The sequence below is a fragment of the Aplysia californica genome, unplaced genomic scaffold (genome assembly GCF_000002075.1).
Source record: "Aplysia californica isolate F4 #8 unplaced genomic scaffold, AplCal3.0 scaffold00176, whole genome shotgun sequence".
Classification (NCBI taxonomy): Eukaryota; Metazoa; Mollusca; class Gastropoda; order Aplysiida; family Aplysiidae; genus Aplysia; species Aplysia californica.
Window position 1 is genome coordinate 1,156,490 of NW_004797446.1, and position 22,003 is coordinate 1,178,492.

A 22,003-nucleotide genomic window follows, 5' to 3' on the forward strand; every position below is an offset into this window, starting at 1 on the left:
TATAGGTGTCAGATTTTCGTGGAAGATGTAGGCACGGAATTTTCTTCTGGCGTAAATTCGCCGAATTGACCTCAGAGTCAGACGCACATGAAATGTTCGGCTTGCAGCAGCAGGATCAAGGGTCGCTATTTTGTCGAATACGTGGTGCCAGTGGGCAACCGTAAGCTCGTGGATTCTAATTCTTTCAGGAGCCCGACGTTGTGTCTTTGGGAAAGAAACTTTACACGGATTTTCTTAATTTCACCCACGTGGGAATGGGTACCCAGCTATAGGCAGCGAAAAATCTTGTCAGTTAGTTAGTGTTTGTTAATCAGCTGCTTGCACTATAAAGCGCGTGATAGAACTTGCTGTCGAACAGGGAAATGTGCTATATAAAGATTATTAACATTATCATCATTATTATTAAGTAGCCTTACTTACGACAGCTCACTGAGCGGATGAAAGTTTTATTAGCCTACGTGTATTATGATGATCATCATCATTATTAACATTATTGTCATCCTCAGTATCATCCTTGTCATCATCACACCACCACACTCCATTGTATCATCAATGGCAAAGAAAGAACACTGACAACTGCAACAAGAATAAGAATACACTGTCATTGTTATAGTAGTATGCATAATGTAGATCTATAATGTATTAGGCCTACATGTATTATGTAACTCATGTATGACATGAAAATGTTGGTTCTTGAAAAAAGGGGAGGCAAATACACAAGTTAAAAAATAGCGTGAAATAAATCGAGAGTTCCATTTCGTAGTTCCACATTCACTTCCGGGTGAAAAGCCATAGAGGTCTTCCCAAAAATTCATTATAAAAATAAATCATTTCTGACTCATATTTACCTGTGCCTGCAGTGTGAGCACGGATCTTTCTTCGTTTCAGGTAAATTATGAAACCTCAATAGCAACTCGTAGAGAACATTTCTGTTTACATGAATAACAAATAAAGCTTTTACAGTCTTCTTTTGATTTAGGTTCATGAACTGACATGTATCAAGACTAAGACCAAGTCCAAGTTCAAGACTTATCAATCCATCAACAGGATGATAACGAAACCGGGGTAGTGTGGTACTGTGGTGCCAGACAGAGAGGAACTTGATTCCTGACACGATATACACTAATAATGCTTGATGAGCCAGCCTAGATGCTTTATTTATTCATTGTGCAATTGCTCTTGTTTGTAGTAGATGCACACACTAGTAAGAGGCCTATTTGTTTACCTTCTCACGTTTAATTCCGGGGGAGGACTTCAGTAGCGAGCAACCGCTCTGAACTCTAATGACTCTATGAAAATTATACTATACTCAATGGCCATCAAAATCAGTACAGAAGGCCTAAAGTTTAAGCCAGGATATCTAAATCTACCCTCAAATGATTACTCCATCGCAGAGTTTTGAATATATCCAGTCGGGGATGCATGATAGAGTTTCATCTGGATCGAGGCGCGGCCGGAATTTAACACGAGAAAGTAAACAATTGCCAAGTTTCTTAATTCTACAAGTACAAGTGTACTATAGCCTATAATAATTAGGAGGGTAAAAGACAGTACCGTGCCACACAATCATACCTGTCTCTAGATCTAGATACGACACATCTCTATCACTTTTACATTCCAGCCTGTTTGAAATCTGAAATCAAATCTTTTGTTCCCACTCTTTGGGTGGATTTGGTTCCCTAATGGAGGAGAAATTCTGAAGATTGATGAGTAATCTGATCTTATATTGGAGATAATATTTTAGGCAGTTTTGAATCAACTTTTATTTTTTGAAAATAGATGTCATCAAAGCCCATGGAACATGGACATGTAGCCTAAATATTCATACAAAGTGACTATTTCTCCAAACGCTCGGGAAAATAAACTTGACCTCTATTTCTTCAAACGGTTTCCGTCTTCGAGTTTTTTAAAATGTCATTTGTGAGAATTCGGGTTCATAGAATCTTTCATTCTGCCATTCTGCGAGGACTGGGAAGAGGCATTTTTTGCATCGAATTCAATTTCTAGAGCTAGAGATTTTTAAATTTCTGAATATTCTGATACTTCAATTGTGGTTGGGGTGACGTTCCCAGACTACAGTTCATTTGAAAAAAAAAGCCTTCAAAAGGTACTGCAAGAAAACAAGACTGCTCGACTTTGGGAGTTTAACATTTTGCATTTAGTCGCCCCTGAAGCAAAAACTAAAAGAAAATAAAAAAATAACTCCATGCCCCCAAGCCCTCCCCCCTCCTGTCCCCCGTTCACACCTTACACACACACACACACACAGACACACTCACACGCACACCCACACACACACACCAAGCACACTCAATACACACACACACTCACACTCACTCACTCACACACACACACACACACACACACACACACACACACACACACACACACACACACACACAGGCCACTCCATTCGCAAATAATACAAAAATCTGGAGAACAGAAACCGTTCGGAGAAATAGAGTTTATTTTCCCGAACTTTCAGAGAAATAGAGCCTCCTGCAAATCTCCTGCTTTTAGCTAGATTCATCTTGTCTTTATCTTGCCATCTAAATCTGATACATTGTGCTGAAGTGGGAGAGTGAGTTTGTTATTTGTAATATAATGAGTATCATGAGAGAAATGTTTTATTATGTGAGGCATCTTGGTGAAATCAGGCGTTCGTCAAAATAATGAAATCGAAGAAACTGGCATTTTTCTGTCTGTTTGGCAATTTTCATCGAATTTTTGTTTTTGACTCAACAGTTTTCACTTTAAGGTCCATTTAAAAACACATTTCTGTGTGTATTTTACTGAACAATGTTGATTTAAAGCACAAAAATTTTAATTTGCAGTTTCTAAGGACTCTCAAGCTTTGGAAGTCGCCAAACTTTGCTGGCCATTAAACCAGGCGACCCCTACCAATCGCAAATATCTCAATTTCTTCTATTCAAGATAGATGATGAGTATTTTTTTTTCACCAAAAGCAAGACAAATGAAAAAGTAATGATACTAATAATTCCACATGTAAAAAAATTGATGAGTGCCTGAATCCACGGCGTCGTGACACATATTATAAAAACACTTTCCTAGAATGAAAGGGAAGGGGTGTTGTAGGAAAATAGTGGGCATAATATTTTAAAAAATAGCCTGTCTACCTATTTTTAATGAAACAACATAAATGCCATCAAAATGATTTCTTGGAAAGTTGGCAGTTTTTTTTAAATTTTTTTTTCGGTCAGTTTGAATTTGAATTTGTTTTGTTACTTCCTTTGCTTCGCTTACTATGTTTTCTGCCATATTAAATGTTGAAAAGTTTGTAAGTGTTTGTGTGTGTGTGAGTGTGCATGCGTATGTGTGTGTGTGTGTGTGCGTGTGAATAAGTTGAAACTGAGGTACAAAGTAAATTCTTGATCAACATCTTTGAAAATCGTCTTGTAAGGAATCCTATGGGAGAGAAAAGGATGGAATCACAGAAGTTCATGTTATGATACTGACAGGTTTTTGCCTTGCTAGGTTTCTGTTTCGAAAAGTTTTTTGTAATTGTAATGATAGGGTTCTTCTTTAAGACTGGTTCAGTATTCAATTCATTAAAAAGTTGTTGCAAACGGAACTTTGAAATTATGAATTTGACTGGTTTCCTCCTTGACAGTTGAACAGAATCGGAAAGAATTTGTAGTGAGTTGTTGTGTCTGGTTTGTTTCTTCATTTTATCTGATATTGATCAGAACAGTCACGGTTTCCTGCTCTTGTGTGCTTTGTTTAACCGAGCTCTTGTTCTGTATTGGCGTGAGAAAAGTGAGTTTTCAGATTGTTACTTTCTGAAACTAGTCGTTGAGGCAGCAGTTCTAGTTCTAGTTCTTCCTTGAACTAATGAACTAACCCTGACTTAACGCCAATCATCTCAGGAATGAAAATGGATACTTCATGCCTGTATATATATATATATATTTATTTATTTATTTATTTATTATAAATGTTTGGGTGATCATTTTTTGTTATTGTCTAACATTTAGTGAAGATTTCTATTGTAAGTTTGTTTTATGATTCTGTGTAGTTAGTCATACATTTTAAAACACTTTCAAGTTTTTAAAAGTTCAATTGTTTGTCTTCCTTAGAAATTCCAACGCACAGCTTTCCTGGTGAGATTGTGTCACAAATCGCTCACTAAGGTTCTGTTGTGGAGGCTAAATGATTCACAATGCCGGCGGGAAATCTTAACGTCAATGAATCTGATGTCGTGAAACTCGTCGCTGAGTTCCTTCAGAACAGGACTCTCAACATTTCCATGCTGTCAGTGGAACGAGAGACAGGTGTGATCAATGGAATGTTCTCTGATGACATGCTGTTCCTGCGACAGCTCATCTTGGACGGCCAGTGGGATGATGTCATCGACTTTATCCAGCCTCTCATCTCCATAGAGACCTTTGACAGGTGAGCAATTAACCCCCGCCATTCTGTTTGTCTCTGTCTCTTTGTCTTGCTGCCTTTTTGCAGGTCAGTTCATCTGTCTCACTGTCTGTCTGTCTCTCTCTGCGTGTGTCTCTCGTTCTTTCTCTCTCTCCCTCACACACACACACACACACACACACACACACACACACACACACACACACACACACACTCACACACACACACACACACACTCACATACACACACACACAAACACACACACTCACATACACACACACACAAACACACACACACATACACACAGGTGATTGGTTTTACTTCTTTTCTTTCTCTGTGTTGTTTCTATCTGTCTGTCTGTCTCACAATTCCAAGCTGTTGGTTGGTGGGATCTCTTGAATGGTTTTCTTTTTCTTTAAATTCTATCGAACATCTATCATCCTTATCTGTCCTCCTTCTTTTCATCATGTGTGTTTCTCTAATCTTAAAGTTCTAATCTTTGGCACTTGTACAACATATCATATTTGTTGTGTTACAAGTGCTATAAGACTCGTACAAAAGCAAACTACTCTTCCCTGGGGTAAATGACTGTTATTATGTCAATGAGCTTCTTTTTTTTACTCAAACAACCAAACATGGGTGATTGGCAGATGTTCCGGTGTGGTTTGCTCCTTTTTTTTTCTGTCAAACATCTATCGTCTTTACCTCTCCTCCTTCTTTTTGTGTTTGTTACTCTCTTGTAACACCTCTAATCTTCAGCCTTTGTTTGGCCTAATTGTGTTGCAAGTACCGTAAAGCTCTTACGAAAACAATAAAACAAACTAATAAATAAACAGGTGGAGCCCCTCCTGCGATCCTACCTACCTATTGAGAAGAAGGACGAAGAGAAGAACCAAATGTCTTGCAACGACCGTCTGATGCAGCTGGTGCTGAAGGGGATGCTGTATGAGTCATGTGTAGACTACTGTCAGTCTCAGGTCAGTGTGTGTGTGTGTGTTTGTGTGTGTGTGTGTATGTGTGTGTGAATGTATGTGTGTGTGTGTGCGTGCGTGTGTATCACTGAATGTATGTACTGGTACACATTGCACGTGCTTAGGGGTATATGTTGACTACTGGTACTGTCACTACTGTCAGTCTTTGGTAAGTGCGCGTGTGTCAGTGTCTGTGCCATGGAGTGGTTGAATAGGGCCTATTGGTAAGTTTCACTCTCTTGACTCTCCTCTGTTGTTTCTGTCTTCCTTTAACACAGTAACGAGGGCTTATTATTATAGTTATAGTGAAATACCCTGAAATAACGCACCAGTTTTAATTTTTTATAAACCTTGGCAGCCCAAGAAACATGCTTTAAATGTTCACAGAGGTTCATAAACCATTCTGCTATCATATAGAGTAACTTCCTTTGAAACTTACTTGAGTGTCCATCTTTTGTTGTTTAATTATGTTAAGTGTGCCTGGTTGCGTCGGCGTCTAAAGTCGCCAGCGGTAGTGAGCGCCTGTTACGACCTGTAAGTGTTGATCAGAATTGATTGACCTCATGTATTGTTGTGTTGATGATGTGCTTCCCTCTTCAGTCAAACTAACAAACGAATAATAGATTACTTTTATCGTGTTGATGTCGAAGTACTTTTCTTTTCTTTGAGCCAAAGTCAGTGAATTGGACATTGCTCAAGAACTGGTCAGTGATTGTACTGTTGATTATGAACCAACATGTGCCTCTGCTCAAGAACTGGTCAGTGATTGTACTGTTGATTATGAACCAATCTGTGCCTCCACTGACACACCCCCCCCCCCCCCCCCCCGATGTGGTCTGCTCCTTCTCGCCTCTCGTCTTTATCTTTTGTCCTTTTTTGTGTTTGTTACTTTCTTGTAATACCTCTAATTTTAATTGTTGTCACGTATGTGACCTAATTGTCTTGCAAATGCTGTAAAACACTAAAATAAAATAAACTTGCAGGCAACTGGTGGCCAGAACGGCTTCACCTACGCCCGTCTCCTCAATGATACGGGGTTCAGCGACGCAGACCTCTCCCTCCTGGCCTGGCTCCAGTGTATTCCCTTTGAGGTCTTCTCTTGCCCCTTTGAGCAGAAGGCCGTCAGTGTGGACATCCAGCCGCTGGTCAAGCCCTCCCTGGAGGCCTCCTGGTCAGAGCAGATCCTAGTGACCCCCATCAAGCCCAAGATGTTCCCTCACACAGCCGTTCCTACGGCCCGCCCCCGCTCCGCTGAGCTCATGACCCGCTCGCTTAACCCACAGTTTGATGGGCTGTCCAGTGGGCTTTTGCAGGGTAGGTTGATAATGCTCACTCTGTGTTCTACTTGTTGTGTGAGTTAGTTTGCTTAAGGTACACCACGGCAGCCTAAAAAGTTGATTTTGGTATCCAAAACCGATTTTTCGATTTTGGACTATTTTAGTAGAGCAACATCTGCTTTATCGATTGGAAATATTTTCAAGTGTCCAAAACATCTATAAAGTGCTCACATATGCCATGTATTTTAACATTGTGTGGTAATAGAATGGTATGAATTCGTGTTTTTTAAAGTTTTCTAAAAACTATGATTTTCTTAGGGGGGTGGGTCACCTTGGCAGAGATATTTTTAAAAGTACTCGTCGCAGCGGAATCCAACTTTGCATGACTGTTTCTAGATAATATGTTTGCAACGTACTAAAAGATTATTGTGATATTGTAATGGGTGACCTTATTTGGGCCACAGTGTGGCCTAAATAAGCTAAACCCCCCTCCCTTACCTTATTTAGGCCACACTGTGGCCCAAATAAGCTAAACCCCCCCTCCCTTACCTTATTTAGGCCACATCATATGGTAGATTTCTTGAACTAACCATGGATTCGGAAGGTCGAGATTCTACTGATCTTTTTATTTAGTGCGGGGGATTATTTCAAAATAGAGGATGATTCTAAATAAGTGGACCAAGTGTAAGAGTTGTGTGTGTGTGTGTGTATGTGTTTGTTTTGTGTGTGGTTGTGGTGAGAGAGAGAGAGAGAGAGAGAGAGAGTAAATGTAGTAGTGTGTTTGTATGTGTATGTGTAATGTGTGAATGTTATTGTGTGCATGAGTGTCTATCTCAGTTGTACGGTCCAAATGTACATTATTTTGTTGAGAATTTTACATAGAACTCAACTACAAAACACCTTTATACAAAGTCACAGAAATATTCTTTTTGTGCTTATTGAGGTGCAGTACAGGGTGATTAAAACCTGCAAGGATAATTGGACAAAATGGGCAATATCTTACTAATGGTCATATTTAGACAAATCCTATATCATTCTCTTTTTTTCTTAACAGCTCATGGTTATTAAAGAGTCAGCAAACTAGATCAAGGTAGTAATTTCGGATTCCTAATATTATGGGCATTCTTTAAAAAATTTAAACTTGTTTTTAGCGCTTTTTTCAACGTAAAACGGATTCCGTTAAAAAAACAACAACAACAATGACCGTATCTTTCTTTTTTAAGGTATTGTGCATACATTTGTGTGAAACTATTTTATTCTATGCTTTCAAGTACATGAAAAAAGCTAATAAAATCAAGCAAAATGTTCTTCAGAGACATAGATCTAGTAGTAAGCCCACTGGAACATTTTATAAACCGTGAAAAGATCACCAGAAAATAACAAAATTATCTTATGATTTTCACTTGCACTTGCAATTTTTTTGGACAAATTATCGTCTACCTCGTTATCTTTTTTTTTCACATTTTTCTTCACTATTCATGACAACTGGCATGTTTTCCAGTTATTATCAAGGAAGTGGATAGGCGGACCACGGGGTCTATCTAGCCCCAAAAGGATAGGTGGACCGCGGGGTCTACCTAACAAAATGCTGTTTTAGGATGTGAACCCTGGAATCAGCGTAGTGAAATAAGTAGATCTAGGTTTGACTAAGGATCGGTGGACCCCGGGGTCAACATAGTGAAATAAGTAGATCTCAGTTTATTTTATAGTAAGACTGGCGGAGCCCGTGGTCAACGTAGTGAAATTATAAGTAGATCTAGGTTTAAATTAATAAGGATTGGTGGACCCCTGGGTCAACGTAGTGAAATTATAAGTTGATCTAGGTTTAATTAAGGTTTGGTGGACCCTGGGGTCAACGTAGTGAAATAAGTACATGTAGATCTAGGTTTAATTTTAAGGATTGGTGGACCCAGGAGTCAACGTAGTGAAATAGGAAGGTTTAGGTTTAAGGTGGACCCCAGGGTCTACCTAACGAAATTTAATACTAGTTAGGTTTTAGAATAGGTGGACCATGCGGTCACCGTAGTAAAATAAGTTGGTTTAATCACGGTGTCCCGGGGGTCCACCAATTCTTAATTAAACCTTCTTATTCCTTTACGGCTATGGTGACTCCGGGGTCCACCAATCCTTTTAAAATTAAACCTACTTATTTCACTACGGTGACCCCGGGGTCTACTAATCTTTAAATAAATCTACTTACATGTATTTCACTACGGTGACCCCGGGGTCCACCTGTCCTAAAACCTAGTATTTTGCTAGGTAGACCCCGTTTTTAACAATATCCAGAAAATAACATAAAATGAGTATATAGATCTATATCTATACGTATTTTATTAAGTATATACTTAAAAATAAAAGACTGAGCAGAGGCTTACAATGTAAATTCTGTGCTCTACACGTAGAGAAAGTCTTAAGTTTGCGCAAAACAGATTTTAGAAAAAAAGTTGATCTAATTATTCTAATAAAAGTAAAAGTGATTGTTATGGTGAGATTTGTTATTATTAATTCTGGAAATACAGATAGTTGCTGAATCTAAAATTAACTAGAACTGTGCAATTCGTTTTATTTCAATTCCAAAGCCCAAAGGCATAGCAATGAGTTAGATCTAGATCTAGCAGTTGTAGGCTCTCTGGCTGCTTCTAACATTTGTCTGCTACTACTGATTCTAGACAGGGAATCTAGATCTAGATCTAGCTATCACCTGCACTATTAAAGTCAAATATATGGTAAAATAAAAACAAAACTGTGAATCGCTTTGTCAGTCAGTACATCCCAATTGCCATAGCAGCACGTATTAATAGTTGAATAATTATACCGAAGCAACATGTTATCACAGTGTGCAGGGGAGAGCGGGGTGCCCGGGTCGCTGACCGGTCGATTCGGTGGTTCGGCTTTTGTAGATCTATGCATTTTTTACGGAAAGCCCTATTACTAGATCTATTAGTGTTGTGAAAACTTCAACCTCTACAGCTAAGGCGGCAAAAGATGTTGGAAAATAATAATACGTCCTGAAGTTTCATAATTTATACAGAATAATACAGCCAGTAGTTTTTATCTCATCGAGTTATAAAAATGGCCTTGTAACTTGTTTTCAGAAGCAAATTTTAATAGTTACAGTTCTACCGAATCGATTTTCACGCAAATTCAACCATTTTGATGACCATTTCTTTTCCTTTTAAAAAGATAAAGGCCTGTCGGATGTGGCAGTGCGATTAACACTAAGTTGTTTAGACCCATCAAAACACAAGGCTTCGTGGCCGATCACAAAGGTCTACGGGCTTATCGAGGCCGATTCGCCCTGCCGAGTGCACGTTCACTAAACTGCCTACTAGATAGAATCTACTACCAAAGATTCTTCTCGATCTTTGCTACTACTACTACTACTACTACATCTACATGTAGGCTACTACTACTAGACAGTACGAGAGATGTACTACTACGAGACAGTACGAGAGAGTGCCACCCAGGCAAAGATAGTGTAACTTTGACTCAGCCACGTTGTGTACACACTTTTTATACCCCAAATTTGACCCGGAAGTCCATTCGGAGGATTTGACCTTTTTACTTGACCAAAGTGTGCCAAAATGGTAGCCTAGATTTTGCCCCTCCATGAAGGAAAAATCTGGCCCTCATTCAAGCCATTGAGATTGAGCAAAACTTTGCGTATCGTGCTTTGTTCTTACAATATTCATTATGATATATATAAGTTGTACACTGAGACAAAACTGTACTAAATGAGAAAGGTGCACCATTATGAAAGTGGAACGAACTCAGTTGCCTTAAAAGGGTGTCCCCTGGTAGTTTGAGCATGTGTGGCCTAAATAAGCTAAACCCTCCTCCCTTACCTTATTTAGGCCATATGTGGCCCAAATAAGCACTCCCTATTGTAATATGTCTTCCGTCAGTGTTAAAAAGATTGGCAGTATAACTCTGATTTGTGATCATGTTTTTGTCCAAGTATCGTATATGACACTAAAAGGGCAGTTACAAGAAAAGTATGAGACTTAGGAAAGTAAATCTTTAGTACGTTGCAGGCTGTATATACACACACTCTGTGTGACAATATCAAGGCTGTATCAATTCAATCTTTTTCAGAATCCCTGCCAACAATTTGCGCGAATTTTGGTCTGTCGAACCCTTTGCATCTAAAAAATTCAAAAAATTGACAGTGAAATCATATAGGGATAGTGTGTTTCTGTTTCTTGACCCATACTGGTTATTGGGAATCCCAGTACACTTAATTTAGAGCCCAAACAAAAATTTTCATTTCAGCTGTACCTAGTTCACCTTAAGAGCATGAAGCGTGTTTGAAGGGTATCAGTATCACTAGCGGATTTTTATTATTCTCCCACTTTTGTTACTGCTGACTGAATGATCCTGCTTTTTTTTTCTATGATCACTAAAAGACCATTATTGTGTTGATGTGCTACTCTTTACACAAATTAACAGAGGAATCCCAGGTACAAGTTCAGTAACTGAGGATGTAATGTTGCCTTTATAACTCACTTGCGACTGGGCCCTTTCACCAGTCACAAGCGTTGAAGACTGGCGTTTTTGGGGGTATTTCAACAAATCACCACAACTCTCAGAATTACCCTATTGTAATCATTTTTTGACACAGTAAAGTAACATTCAAGCTTAAACTAATACAAAAAACTAAAGTTGTCTAAGTCTAATACTTTAATTTGTATGATTTTAAAAAAATTGGCATGAATTTGATTTTCCGAAAAATTTCCAGAGACGTGACAAGTAGAATGAAATTCACTGCAACAACAAAAATAAAAGTTCAAAGTGTTCTGGTTTTATTTATATACATGTGCGAGTGTTTGGTTAAAATATAAAAGCTGGTCTGTGCATTGATTCAGACCCATACACTGAATTACATGAGACAGATGTACGGCACGACGTTGTGATTTCGTTGCGCGAAAAACAACACCGGTACTAGTGCTAGATCTAGCCCTAGAACTACGACTCGGGCCGTGTTCGGGTACATATCCAGGATCCTAACAATTAGATACATCATATTCTGAGACACTAGAACTAGTAAAACGCACAAAAGTATAGAAAACGGCGAAATTATGTGATTCTTGTTCATGCGACTTCTTCGACCGTTACTACGACGCGACTGTCGGATTACTATCAGCTGTATAGAAAAAAACAAAGCGCGAGTTCCGGTCTGTTCAACCCCAGTTGGGGTCACTGTCCTTCACCTTCAATAACTTAAAAACTACCGGCCCCAGAGATACGAAACGAAGTCTAAGTAGCTCAGGCTTGGCCAAACAAGGGTACGAGGCGGGTCTCGCGATCTGTGCGTGATTTGTAGAGCGGAAAAAAAATTCCAAAGTTGGTCACGCAGGGCTTGTGAGACCCGTCGCGAGCGTCGCGGCGGGGGTCACGCAACTGTTGTGTGACCCGTCTGAAGTGAGATAATAGCACGTATCGCAAGTACAAAACAAGTTGGCTCTGTATGCTTTGAGCTTTCCAGTTATGATTACCCTTATTAAATGAACCCAGAAACATTCAGAAACAATATCAGCCTCCTGGGAAGTATTAGTTAGTGAGGACATGTGTGTTGACGGCGTGATCCGTTACTCTCAGGTATTAATTATTTATGATGGACCACTGCTGTCACTTCTGTAGTTCTTTGAATATGATGGTAGTGGGTGGTTGGAGGGTACCCCTGGTAGCTTTTCTCTCTCTGTTTCTTACTTTTTCTTTGAACGACAAGTGCTGTGTCCATATGCTTTGCTTTCATCATACAAATTATAAATGTTCATAAAAACAGGCTTGATATAGCCCACAATTCATTTCCCCACACAGGATATGAACTCCCTATCTTCTATGTGCAATGGTAGAGAGTCTAACCATCCAATCATTAATGCCACTACAGTGCCCAGTCATTTACAAATTTCAGACAGTGAGGGTTTTCATGGATTAGCTCACATTTTGTGTCATGTGCTAGTTTCAAAGGGAAGCCACCCTCTGTACACAATTGCATGCATTATTAGTGGGCGATATATTTTATGTCAAGGGATGGTGGCCTTTGCGTCTTGACAGAAGGTCTCCAAAAGCAGTGTGGATGCTTTGTTCTTGGGCGATGTCAAGGGAACTAATCCATTAATACATTTAATGTAAACCATTGCCTGGGCTATCTCATTCAGTTGTTTCTCTTTGACCATGGCCATTGATTTAGTTTCTTGAGGAAGTGGGAGCAGGAAAAGAGAAGAGAGGGTCTCGTCTATTAATTACTAGTTATAGTAATGATACTTTTTCTAGGATAAATCCAAAAAAACAGCATTTATTGAGTACCAGATAGGCATGAAATTGTCGCATGTGGAAGACCTGAAATTGATTCCTGTGTGGTGAGAATTCTTTCTAATTGAGTATAATATCGCAATCTTTCTGCTTGAACTTTTTAAAACTCACAGGAGACTGGGCCTTTTTCGGATCTACATCCACTGGAGACTGGCATTTTTGGGGGTATTTCAATGTTTTATACAACACCCCTCCCAAAGACATGCAACCACCATTTTTGCACATATAACAGCTAGCTTTAGTAGAGGTTTTTACAGCGCTCGCAACTGTATAAGGTCATATGAGCGCCAGAAGATTAGAGGTGTTACAAGAGAGTAACAAACATAAAAAAGAAGAAGGGGAGATAAGGACAATAGATGTTTGATAGGAAAGAAGAAGCAAACCACACCAGAGCACCCGCCAACCACCCACCCCACATATAACAAATCTAGACATGCCCAATAGGACACGAAAAACAGAACGGTAATATCTTTAAAGTTTATTGGTGTTGTCTTAAAACTTGTTCATTTGTTTTGAGTTTGATGGAAAATATACCCATTTATCTTCAATACAAGTCAAGATATTTGTAATTGAAGGAGGTGGGGGGTTGCCTGGTTTCAGAGGTAAAATTAGCGAGAAAATGGCTGCCAGAGTTTGGTTATTTCCATAGCTTTTGAGTCCGTGGAAACGGAAAATTTACATTTTTTTGGTACCTTAAAATAGACGTTTTTCAGTAATACCTACGTAGACATGTGTTTTTGAATAGATAGGATGTTGAGGCAAAGAAAAGAAATTCAATTAAAAATTGCCCAACTGCCTGTACAATGCTGCTTTCTTCTTTGATTTCATTATTTTGACAAGCCCCTGATTTCACCACCCGTCCTCACATTGTGTGATCATCTGTTCGTATTGTTCAGGCAAACGAGTGGAGTTTTCCAGCCCTTCAGGCCAGGCTGCCCTGTCCCAGTCCATGCTCCCAGGCCACTCCCCAAGCAGAGTTCGCGACCCCATGCTCATGTCTATGGACAAGCTCTTCTCGGAGGGCGAGGTCATTGATACCCATGCCTCCATCCCCGAGGAGCTGAAGGGGTCACCGAGGGCCAAGGTAAACTCTTCCAAGGTGAGAGATGGGAAGTGTTGGTGTGATTCTTTCTCTGTATGTGTGCGTGTTTGTGTGTGTACGTTATGTGCTTATATTACGTGTGAGCAGCTGGAGGGGTCACTGCAGGTCAAGGTAACCCCTTCAACTTCAAGGTGACACTGTGCGAGTGTGGCAGTCTTTATGATATGATGATACTGTGTGTGTGGGTGTGGGTGTGGGGAGGTGAGTGGGAGAGGGAGTAGATGAAAGGGTCAGTGTCACATTTAATTAAGACAAGATCAAAGAGTGTGATCCCTCATAACCCATAAGCCCCGCCCAGAACTCGTACACAAATCGTAAGTGAGATGAGTGGTCACTGTTTACCCAGTCTGTAACAAAGTAACAAAGGACGTTAACATGAACTTGTTACTGAAGCGCCCCTCGTTCTCCGAGTGGTGGCGACCCATGTGTTTGTTTTACTCCAGCACTCAAGTCTTCCTTAAGTCTGATACATTTCGTTTTATTGTCACCCTTGTGCAAAAGCAGCAACAAAATGAAAACTACAAATGAAATACAAAGCAACAAAAACAACAAAGACAACAACAATGGGTCTACTTTCGATTGGGGACTCAGATGGAAATGTTCTGTTTTCTTCATCTTGATCAGTCCTGCCTAAGACGGCCACCTGTCTTATACGGCCACTTTTCTCCTTGACAATGGGTGGCCGTCTTACACAGGTTTGACTGTATATATATATTACCTCTTTGGGCTAGATGCATCAGTAAATAAAGTAAATTAGACTTCTAAAAAATCTATTTCTATTGTCCCTGTTAAAAATGTTGTTGTGAATGGATTGTTGTTCTTTTAGTAGTGTGTTCGTGGACTTTTAAAGCAGAGTGTTTGGAGGATGCCATTAGTAGGTTCTACTTTTCAATTTTCCTTTTTTTGCTTCTGTCTATCAATCTTTTCCTGCACTAAGTGAGTGTTATTGTGTTGATGTATAGGCCTATTTACTCAAACAGACAAACATTCAGAGACCCTATCTCATTTCAAATCAAATTACATGTATCTCCATTTCTCTCTACCCTTCCAGCCGGGCAGTCCAGCACCTGCTAACCGCCCTGCCCCTGTGCGGTCATCGTCCCCGACTCGGAGTGGTTCCATTTCCTCGGAGAAGTCAGCAACAGGGGAGGGTGCCCCGCGGGGTTCTCAGGCTAGCAGTGCGAAGGACTCCAGTAATGAATTGTACAGAGAGTACCAGAGGCAAAGACAGAGACTGCAGGAGCAGTTGGAGTTACAGGTGTGTGTGTGTGTGTGTGTGTGTGTGTGTGTGTGTGCGTGTATGGTTAGAGAGATAGAGACAGAGAGACAGAGAGAGATTATTTATTTACTATTAGTAATGTAAAAGAGTACCACAGTAGAAGTACCAGAAGCAGATGCATAGGCTGAAAGTGATTTGTGTTGGTGTGTACGTGCGTGTGTGTGTGTGCATTTTGTCAAATCTGAGGATTTGCAGAAAATAAGGAGTGACTCTCATGATCATTTTTTAAATTGACTGACATCTGTCCAAAACACAGCTTGGTCCTGTGCAAATTACAAATTATTACTTAAGGCAGGGAAGTTATCAATGATATGTCCCTAAATTCTTGCAGGATGAGCAAATGCTTTTCTACTTATCTCAGTAATAGTAAATAGTTAAAGTAGTCCCATGGCCTCCTTAGCAACATCATGTGAGGACAGATTCTCTCTTTAAAAAAAAAAATGTGGGCTACATCATGTGAACCTGACATTTGAGCCTGCTGTGACCACTTTTTTTCGCGACACTGTCCAACAAGACTACCGAACTAATATAATTAGTAAGATCAGTTGACCACTTTTCTCCTCTCAATGGGTGGTGGAATTTTAAACAGAATGGGCTGTATTTTTTGCTACGTGGTTGGTCGGGGGGTGCTCTCGTGAGGTCTTCTCCTTCTTTTCTGTCAAACATTTATCTTCCTTTTCTCTCCCTTCTTTTTTGTGTTTGTTACTCTCTTGTAACACCTCTAATCTTTGGCACTTATATGACCTAATTGTGTTACAAGTGCAGTGAACCTCTAAATACTAAAAAAAATATAACTCTGGCCAAAGAGCACTCACTATCTATCCTTTTATCGATACTGGGCAGGCCTACTTTTCACGATGGCAATGTTTTATCTACCGACAATTATACCTCTTATACCTTCCCTGTTACCTCCCTTGATTTTTTTTCAGTGTTATTCTCTTATTTCTTGTCAGTTTATTCGAATTGCAGATGTGTCGAACATATAACATGATTTTGTCCATCCAGGATGGGTTCGAGATATCCCAGCTGGACCATGTGTTGTTCAAATTGTATTATTGAACTTGAACCAATCTCTCTATCAACTTATTTAAAATAAGGCTAAGAATAATAAGGTGCTGAGGACTAAAGAGACAACCCGAACACCTGTAGGCGCCTACTTAGACTGAAATATTAATAAGACCTTTCTGGTTTTATTCAAATGTTTAACTTGCACCTGTAGAGGAGGCACACACACGCCCCCTCCCCCACCCCTTTTTCTTGCTGTGCCAAGGGAGGTAACCACTAATATGTTAACTTTTTGTGGTACCCTTGATGGTGTCCCTTTTAAATTCACACTGTGGGATGAGCTCAGAACAAACTTGTCTATATAATGATCAGAAATGTATTGTTAGATGCTAATCATTTTCCTTTCGTGAAAACCGTTTGTTCAGTCAGGCGCAGTTACATGAACCCAGAAAACAATTTGTCATTCCCTGACTGAAATTGAATGGCTACACTCTCTTTGTATTGGTTATACTTTTTTTCTCAAACACTCGTAGATAATATGAGGAACCCATTCTGATGTGGAACAGCTTGTCTCGAATAACCAGATCAAATTTTTATGAAAAGTGACTTCACTTTATTATTTTCTTCTGTAGCTCTTTAGCACCTCTGGTTTAATGTATTTTTCGTACAAATGTAGCAAGTTGGCTCCTCCGGTATTTAATGTTTCTTTCGTACGAATGTAGTTAGTTGGCATCTCTGATATTTTAAAATGTTTCTTTCGTAGCCAATTGGCTCCTCTGGTATTTATGATATTTCTTTCATAACTAGTTAGCACCTCAGATATTTTTCTGTTTTGTGTTCATCCCCAGGAGAAACAGCGTGAGTTATACCAAAAGGAACTAATGGAGATAGAGCAGAAGGCTCAGCGAGCCATGGGAGAAGACCTGGAGGACAACCGACTGCAGGAGGAGTTCTTGCTGTCACAGTCAGAGATCCCGCCCCTAGTGCCGGGGGCTGTGACCACACCACCCGTGACGTCTGCCGGCGGTGTCGGTGGGGGTGAGTAGTTTTAGAGTTCAGTTGTTTAGTTGGTGAATTAGAGTTTAGTTGTTTAGTTGGTGAATTATAGAGTTTAGTTGTTTAGTTGGTGAATTACAGTTTAGTTGTTTAGTTGGTGAATTAGAGTTTATAGTTGTTTAGTTGGTGAATTAGAGTTTAGTTGTTTAGTTGGTGAATTAGAGTTTTAAGTGTTTTTGCTGTGATGCCGAACAAGGAGTACACAAGTTCGCATCTGTCTGTTCTATCCTTGTCAATACCATTATTTTTACTGAATTACTTTCCGTGATGGTAGTGTTTTATCTTTTAACTATTATTCTACCTTCCTAGTTTCTTCCCTAAATTTGTGTTCTGTTGGTTGGAGGTGGGGAGGGTAACAATGGAAGGGATGATATTATGGGCCGTTTGCCACTGTACCCTAGCAGATGGTTGGAGGGCGCCACTGGGTGGTGATAGGTCCTACTTCTTTGTGTTCCCTGTGTTGTTTCTGTCTCTCTCATCTGTCTTGCGTCTTCCCTTTCACCGTTATTGTGCCGATGTGCTTCTCTTTATTTTACTAACTGGCCCCATATTATATTTAATGATGGTAGATGTTTTAGTATTTGTAATTGTAATTGTCAATTACTTATTTACGTCTGAATCCTCACATTGAAAAGATTGTAACATGGATCTGCTGGAAAGCCCAAAATAAAAAAAAATAAAGCCAATTTTTGCAAAATGTGGCATCCGTGTTAACTGAACACCGTCGACATGTAGTTGTGCTGATCTGAGCCATCATAACCCACACTTCATCGACTATGTGGTGTATATGGGCTGTCTGTTACTGTCACTGTGTACAAATGCCAGTGACCGTTTCGTTTGTGTATTATTATGTGATTGTATGAACCATCCTTTAGTTAGCCAACTTCCAATACATGGCAATGGCAGCTATACATTGACATTAAATGTCCGTTATTATACCACCCATTCTACCTATCTACATACATCCACATTGTGTGTTGTTGAGGTTCATGAGTTGTCTGTGTAATGCCAATGGAAGTCCGGCATATGGCATTGGCCGTGCATGCATCATGTATTATGATCGTTTCATAATTTTAACTTGTGCAGTGTATGTGTTTATCTGTTCGTTGTATGGAAACATCACCTTTACAGTACAAAATGAGTTGTTATGTACCATGCGTTACTTAACCCTCATACATACTTCATACCAACATTTTGTGTGTGTTACTGAACATTGAGGCCGTTATTTATATTTATTTGACAACATGTGCTGTGTCTGTATTTATCCGTCCGTTACAGTTGCTGTGTAAAAATCTTATGTTACAAGCCTAAAGTATGTAGCATTCAATTTAAGGCAACAACTGTATGATGTATGTGGATATGGGCCGCACTGAGTCTCTGCAGCACCAAGCAAATCTCCACAGGTATTATCTAGTCACATTGAGTGACAAAGCTGTCTGCACTAGACTGTATATAGCTCAGAAGTTCAACATGTTATGTTGTGTCAAAGAAGCATTGAAAGCTGTTGTCAGTTAAGACCGATATATATATATATATATATATATACATATATACATACACATATGTATATGAATAAACGTCGCCTAGAATAGCTTCTTCGTTAGTTGGAGGTGAGGATGGTTGATATGATTAATAATAATATAAAGTGCCATTTGTCGCCGTACTCTTGCCTGGCGGATGGTTTGAACATGCCACCGGCTGTCACAGTGGTAGTGGTTGGTCATACTTCTTTTCTCTGTGTGTGTTGTTGTCTCTAATGTGTAGTATGTCTTGCTTCTTCCTTTCGACCGTTATTGTGCAAATGTAGCCATTATATTTGACTTTGATAATGGTACTAGTACTAATACTTGTAATCCTGGGGTGGATGATGGATGGCCCTGGTTTGAATCCAGGATCGGGCTGTTTTGTGTTTTCAAGGCAAGGCTTTTCACTCAGCCTATTTGGCTCTGTCCTATCCTGTCCTATCGGAAATGGGCGTCGATTTCAGAGACTTTTAGTGTTGGTTGGGACGTTAAAACCAAACAGTACTTCCTTCTGCTCATATTTTCTTGGTGTATTCTTTAGTTTTAGTGAACGTTTTACGGCACTTGCAGCACGATTAGGTCATATAAGTACCGGAGATTAGAGGTGTTACAAGAGAATAACAAACATAAAAAGGAAGAGATAGTGACGATAGTTATTAGGAAAGAAGGAGCAAACCACACCAGAGCACCCGCCAATCACCCACTTGGTGTAGTCTTGTCGAATTATATTGTTGGGCCGAGACGGAACAAATCTACAAATATTAACATGCCAATTTATGATGAAGGAAAACATGACAGGATAAGAAAGGTGGGGGATGGGGATTGAACAGCATACGAAAGGTAATTGAGAAAGGCGAGAGGGGGTAAGAGGTGAAATTTGTGAGGAAGAAAGCGGGGGTACATCAAGAGTAGGAATAGCTAGGCGTAATAATGACTGAAGAGGAATAACGTTCATAATATTAAGCCAGTCTTTATTGCAATCAACATATTAACAGATGAGAATGTACACGAACTGTCTCTTATAGGGTACAACAAAACAAATGCGAAGGTACAGTATAGGTCTGAGAAGTTCTTTAGAACAAGCCCCATGAAGTTGACACAAAAACTCGAGAACATGTGCATTAACAATACATTAAATAGGCTACATATTGCAAGAGATGGACAATGTGTCAAACAGTATGTATATGTAAATTATTATCATTAGCCCAAAGAGCAAACAAGATACTTGTACATCATAATCATACATTATCGTTGGCAAGCTGTTGCAATGTACTAAGCCCAGAAAGCAACAGGAGGGAAAATGGTTGGTTTTTACAATTATACCTAAATTATGTATTTTTTTCTTGCTTTTTGCAATGTCTACCAAATAATCCCCGTTTGACACTACACCCCCGCCCCCGAGCACATGCAAACGATACCACAAATTAGAAAGAACTGCAAGGATTTAAAAAAATGTTGGGCTTGGTTAACTGTAGTACTTTAGTACATGTGAACAACTGGCCCACGATATTATTGTCATGAGAACAAAGAGTACACCAGTCAAACAAATAATAAACATAATGCGTACAAAAATAGTGTTCTGCATCTCATTATCAGTACGAGTATCCCAGCCTGCGAATTGTACATGGTAAAAAAAAATTGGAACCATAGCATAGAACTGGAATATTGTGCAAACTATATGATCTCATTCATAAGTACATGGTCTCTCTGTGGGTATCTTTAGTTCTGTGTCTACCTGTACCTTAGCGGAGACAAAGCAAGAGGACCGAGTCACGCCCGGCTGACAGGGGGGACGGTACATCACGCTCCCCCTTATCACCCACCGACCGCTACCCTGTGACTGGTTCTCTCGCTATGTCTCGCCTTTAACCCAAAATAGCTTCGTTAGAGGTGGGGAGGGCTATGATATATAACCCCCCGCCCCTAAAAATAAAACCAATAAATAAAAACCGTATAAATAAATACATATTGATAAATATTTTAAAAAACGTATAAAATCTGCCACCCTCTCATGCCCTATTTAGTCTACCTCTACCACACTTCCTAATTACACGACAGGGACGACTGACATAGCCAGATAACTGTGGTCCCGGGTGAGAAAGTGGTCGGGGCGAGAGAAAGAGATGCCCCGCCCATTTTCCCAGCACACCCACCCCTACCCTGTACAGTTATCTGGCTTTGTCATTATCACTGCCATGTCCTGCTCTACTCTACCCTTAACACCCCCCCCCCCCAAAAACAACCCAAAACAAACAACAACCCCAAAACTAAACCTAACAAAAAAAGAAAACAACTATCCTAATCCTAGCCCACTATAACCCCCCCAAAAAAAAACAACAACCACCCAATCCCACTACTTTTTATCCCAAACGCCCCCATTCTAACTGTGGTGTATCATCTTCCTGACCTAAATAACCCCAAAACCCACTATTGCTACCCCTTTCTACCCTTTGTTTTGTTTTTTGCTTTTGTATTTTTTTGGTATTTGTCTGTTTTAATTTTTTTGGTCTTTGTGTGCCTTTTGTGTTTTTTTGTTGCTTTTTAAGATATTTTATTATTTTTTTGGTCTTTTTAAATTTATTTTTTTTTTGTTGTTTACATTTTGTTATCGAGTTCACCGGTATCAAACTGTATCAAATTTTTCTTGGTGCCATTTTGTTTTTAGATTTTTTTTCTTACTTTTAAAATCTTTTGTTAGACAGTAGGACTAGAGAAGGGTGCTCCAGGGGAGGGAATGTGGATCAGTGGTGGTGTTGATCGGTGTCCCACCACGCCCACTCCCACAGCCCGATGCACCGCCCTCCAGCCCCCCCACCCCACCCTCTTCTACCACCACCCCCCTCTTCCTCCACCATGGCGTGGCACAACAGGACCGGGGCGGGGCGACGGTGAGGACCCAGTGGGCGGGGCACAGTGACGTGAGAGGCTCCACCTCTCCTCGTCACCACGCCTATCGGGTCTCGTTCACCACGCCCCATCGGCCTCACAAAGACACGCATGCAGCTGCTGTGTCGTCTGGAGAGAAAAAAAAGTTCGCCTCTCTTCTGCTCCTGCTTCACAGCAACGCTGTCACGTGTCTATGTGT

General features: G+C 40.0%; 1 protein-coding gene across 1 annotated transcript in view; it reads left to right on the forward strand.

Annotated features, from left to right (window-relative positions):
* Positions 1-5,226: 5,226 nt before the first annotated feature.
* The window catches only part of LOC101856894 (WD repeat-containing protein 47), a gene marked incomplete at its 5' end in the record, with an annotated part of 79,091 nt that continues 62,314 nt past the window's right edge, over positions 5,227-22,003 (forward strand). The window contains 5 exon segments of the mRNA XM_035969739.1: positions 5,227-5,367; positions 6,345-6,675; positions 13,850-14,052; positions 15,107-15,313; positions 17,188-17,377. Of these exon segments, the coding sequence (XP_035825632.1) occupies positions 5,287-5,367; positions 6,345-6,675; positions 13,850-14,052; positions 15,107-15,313; positions 17,188-17,377 (1,012 nt within the window).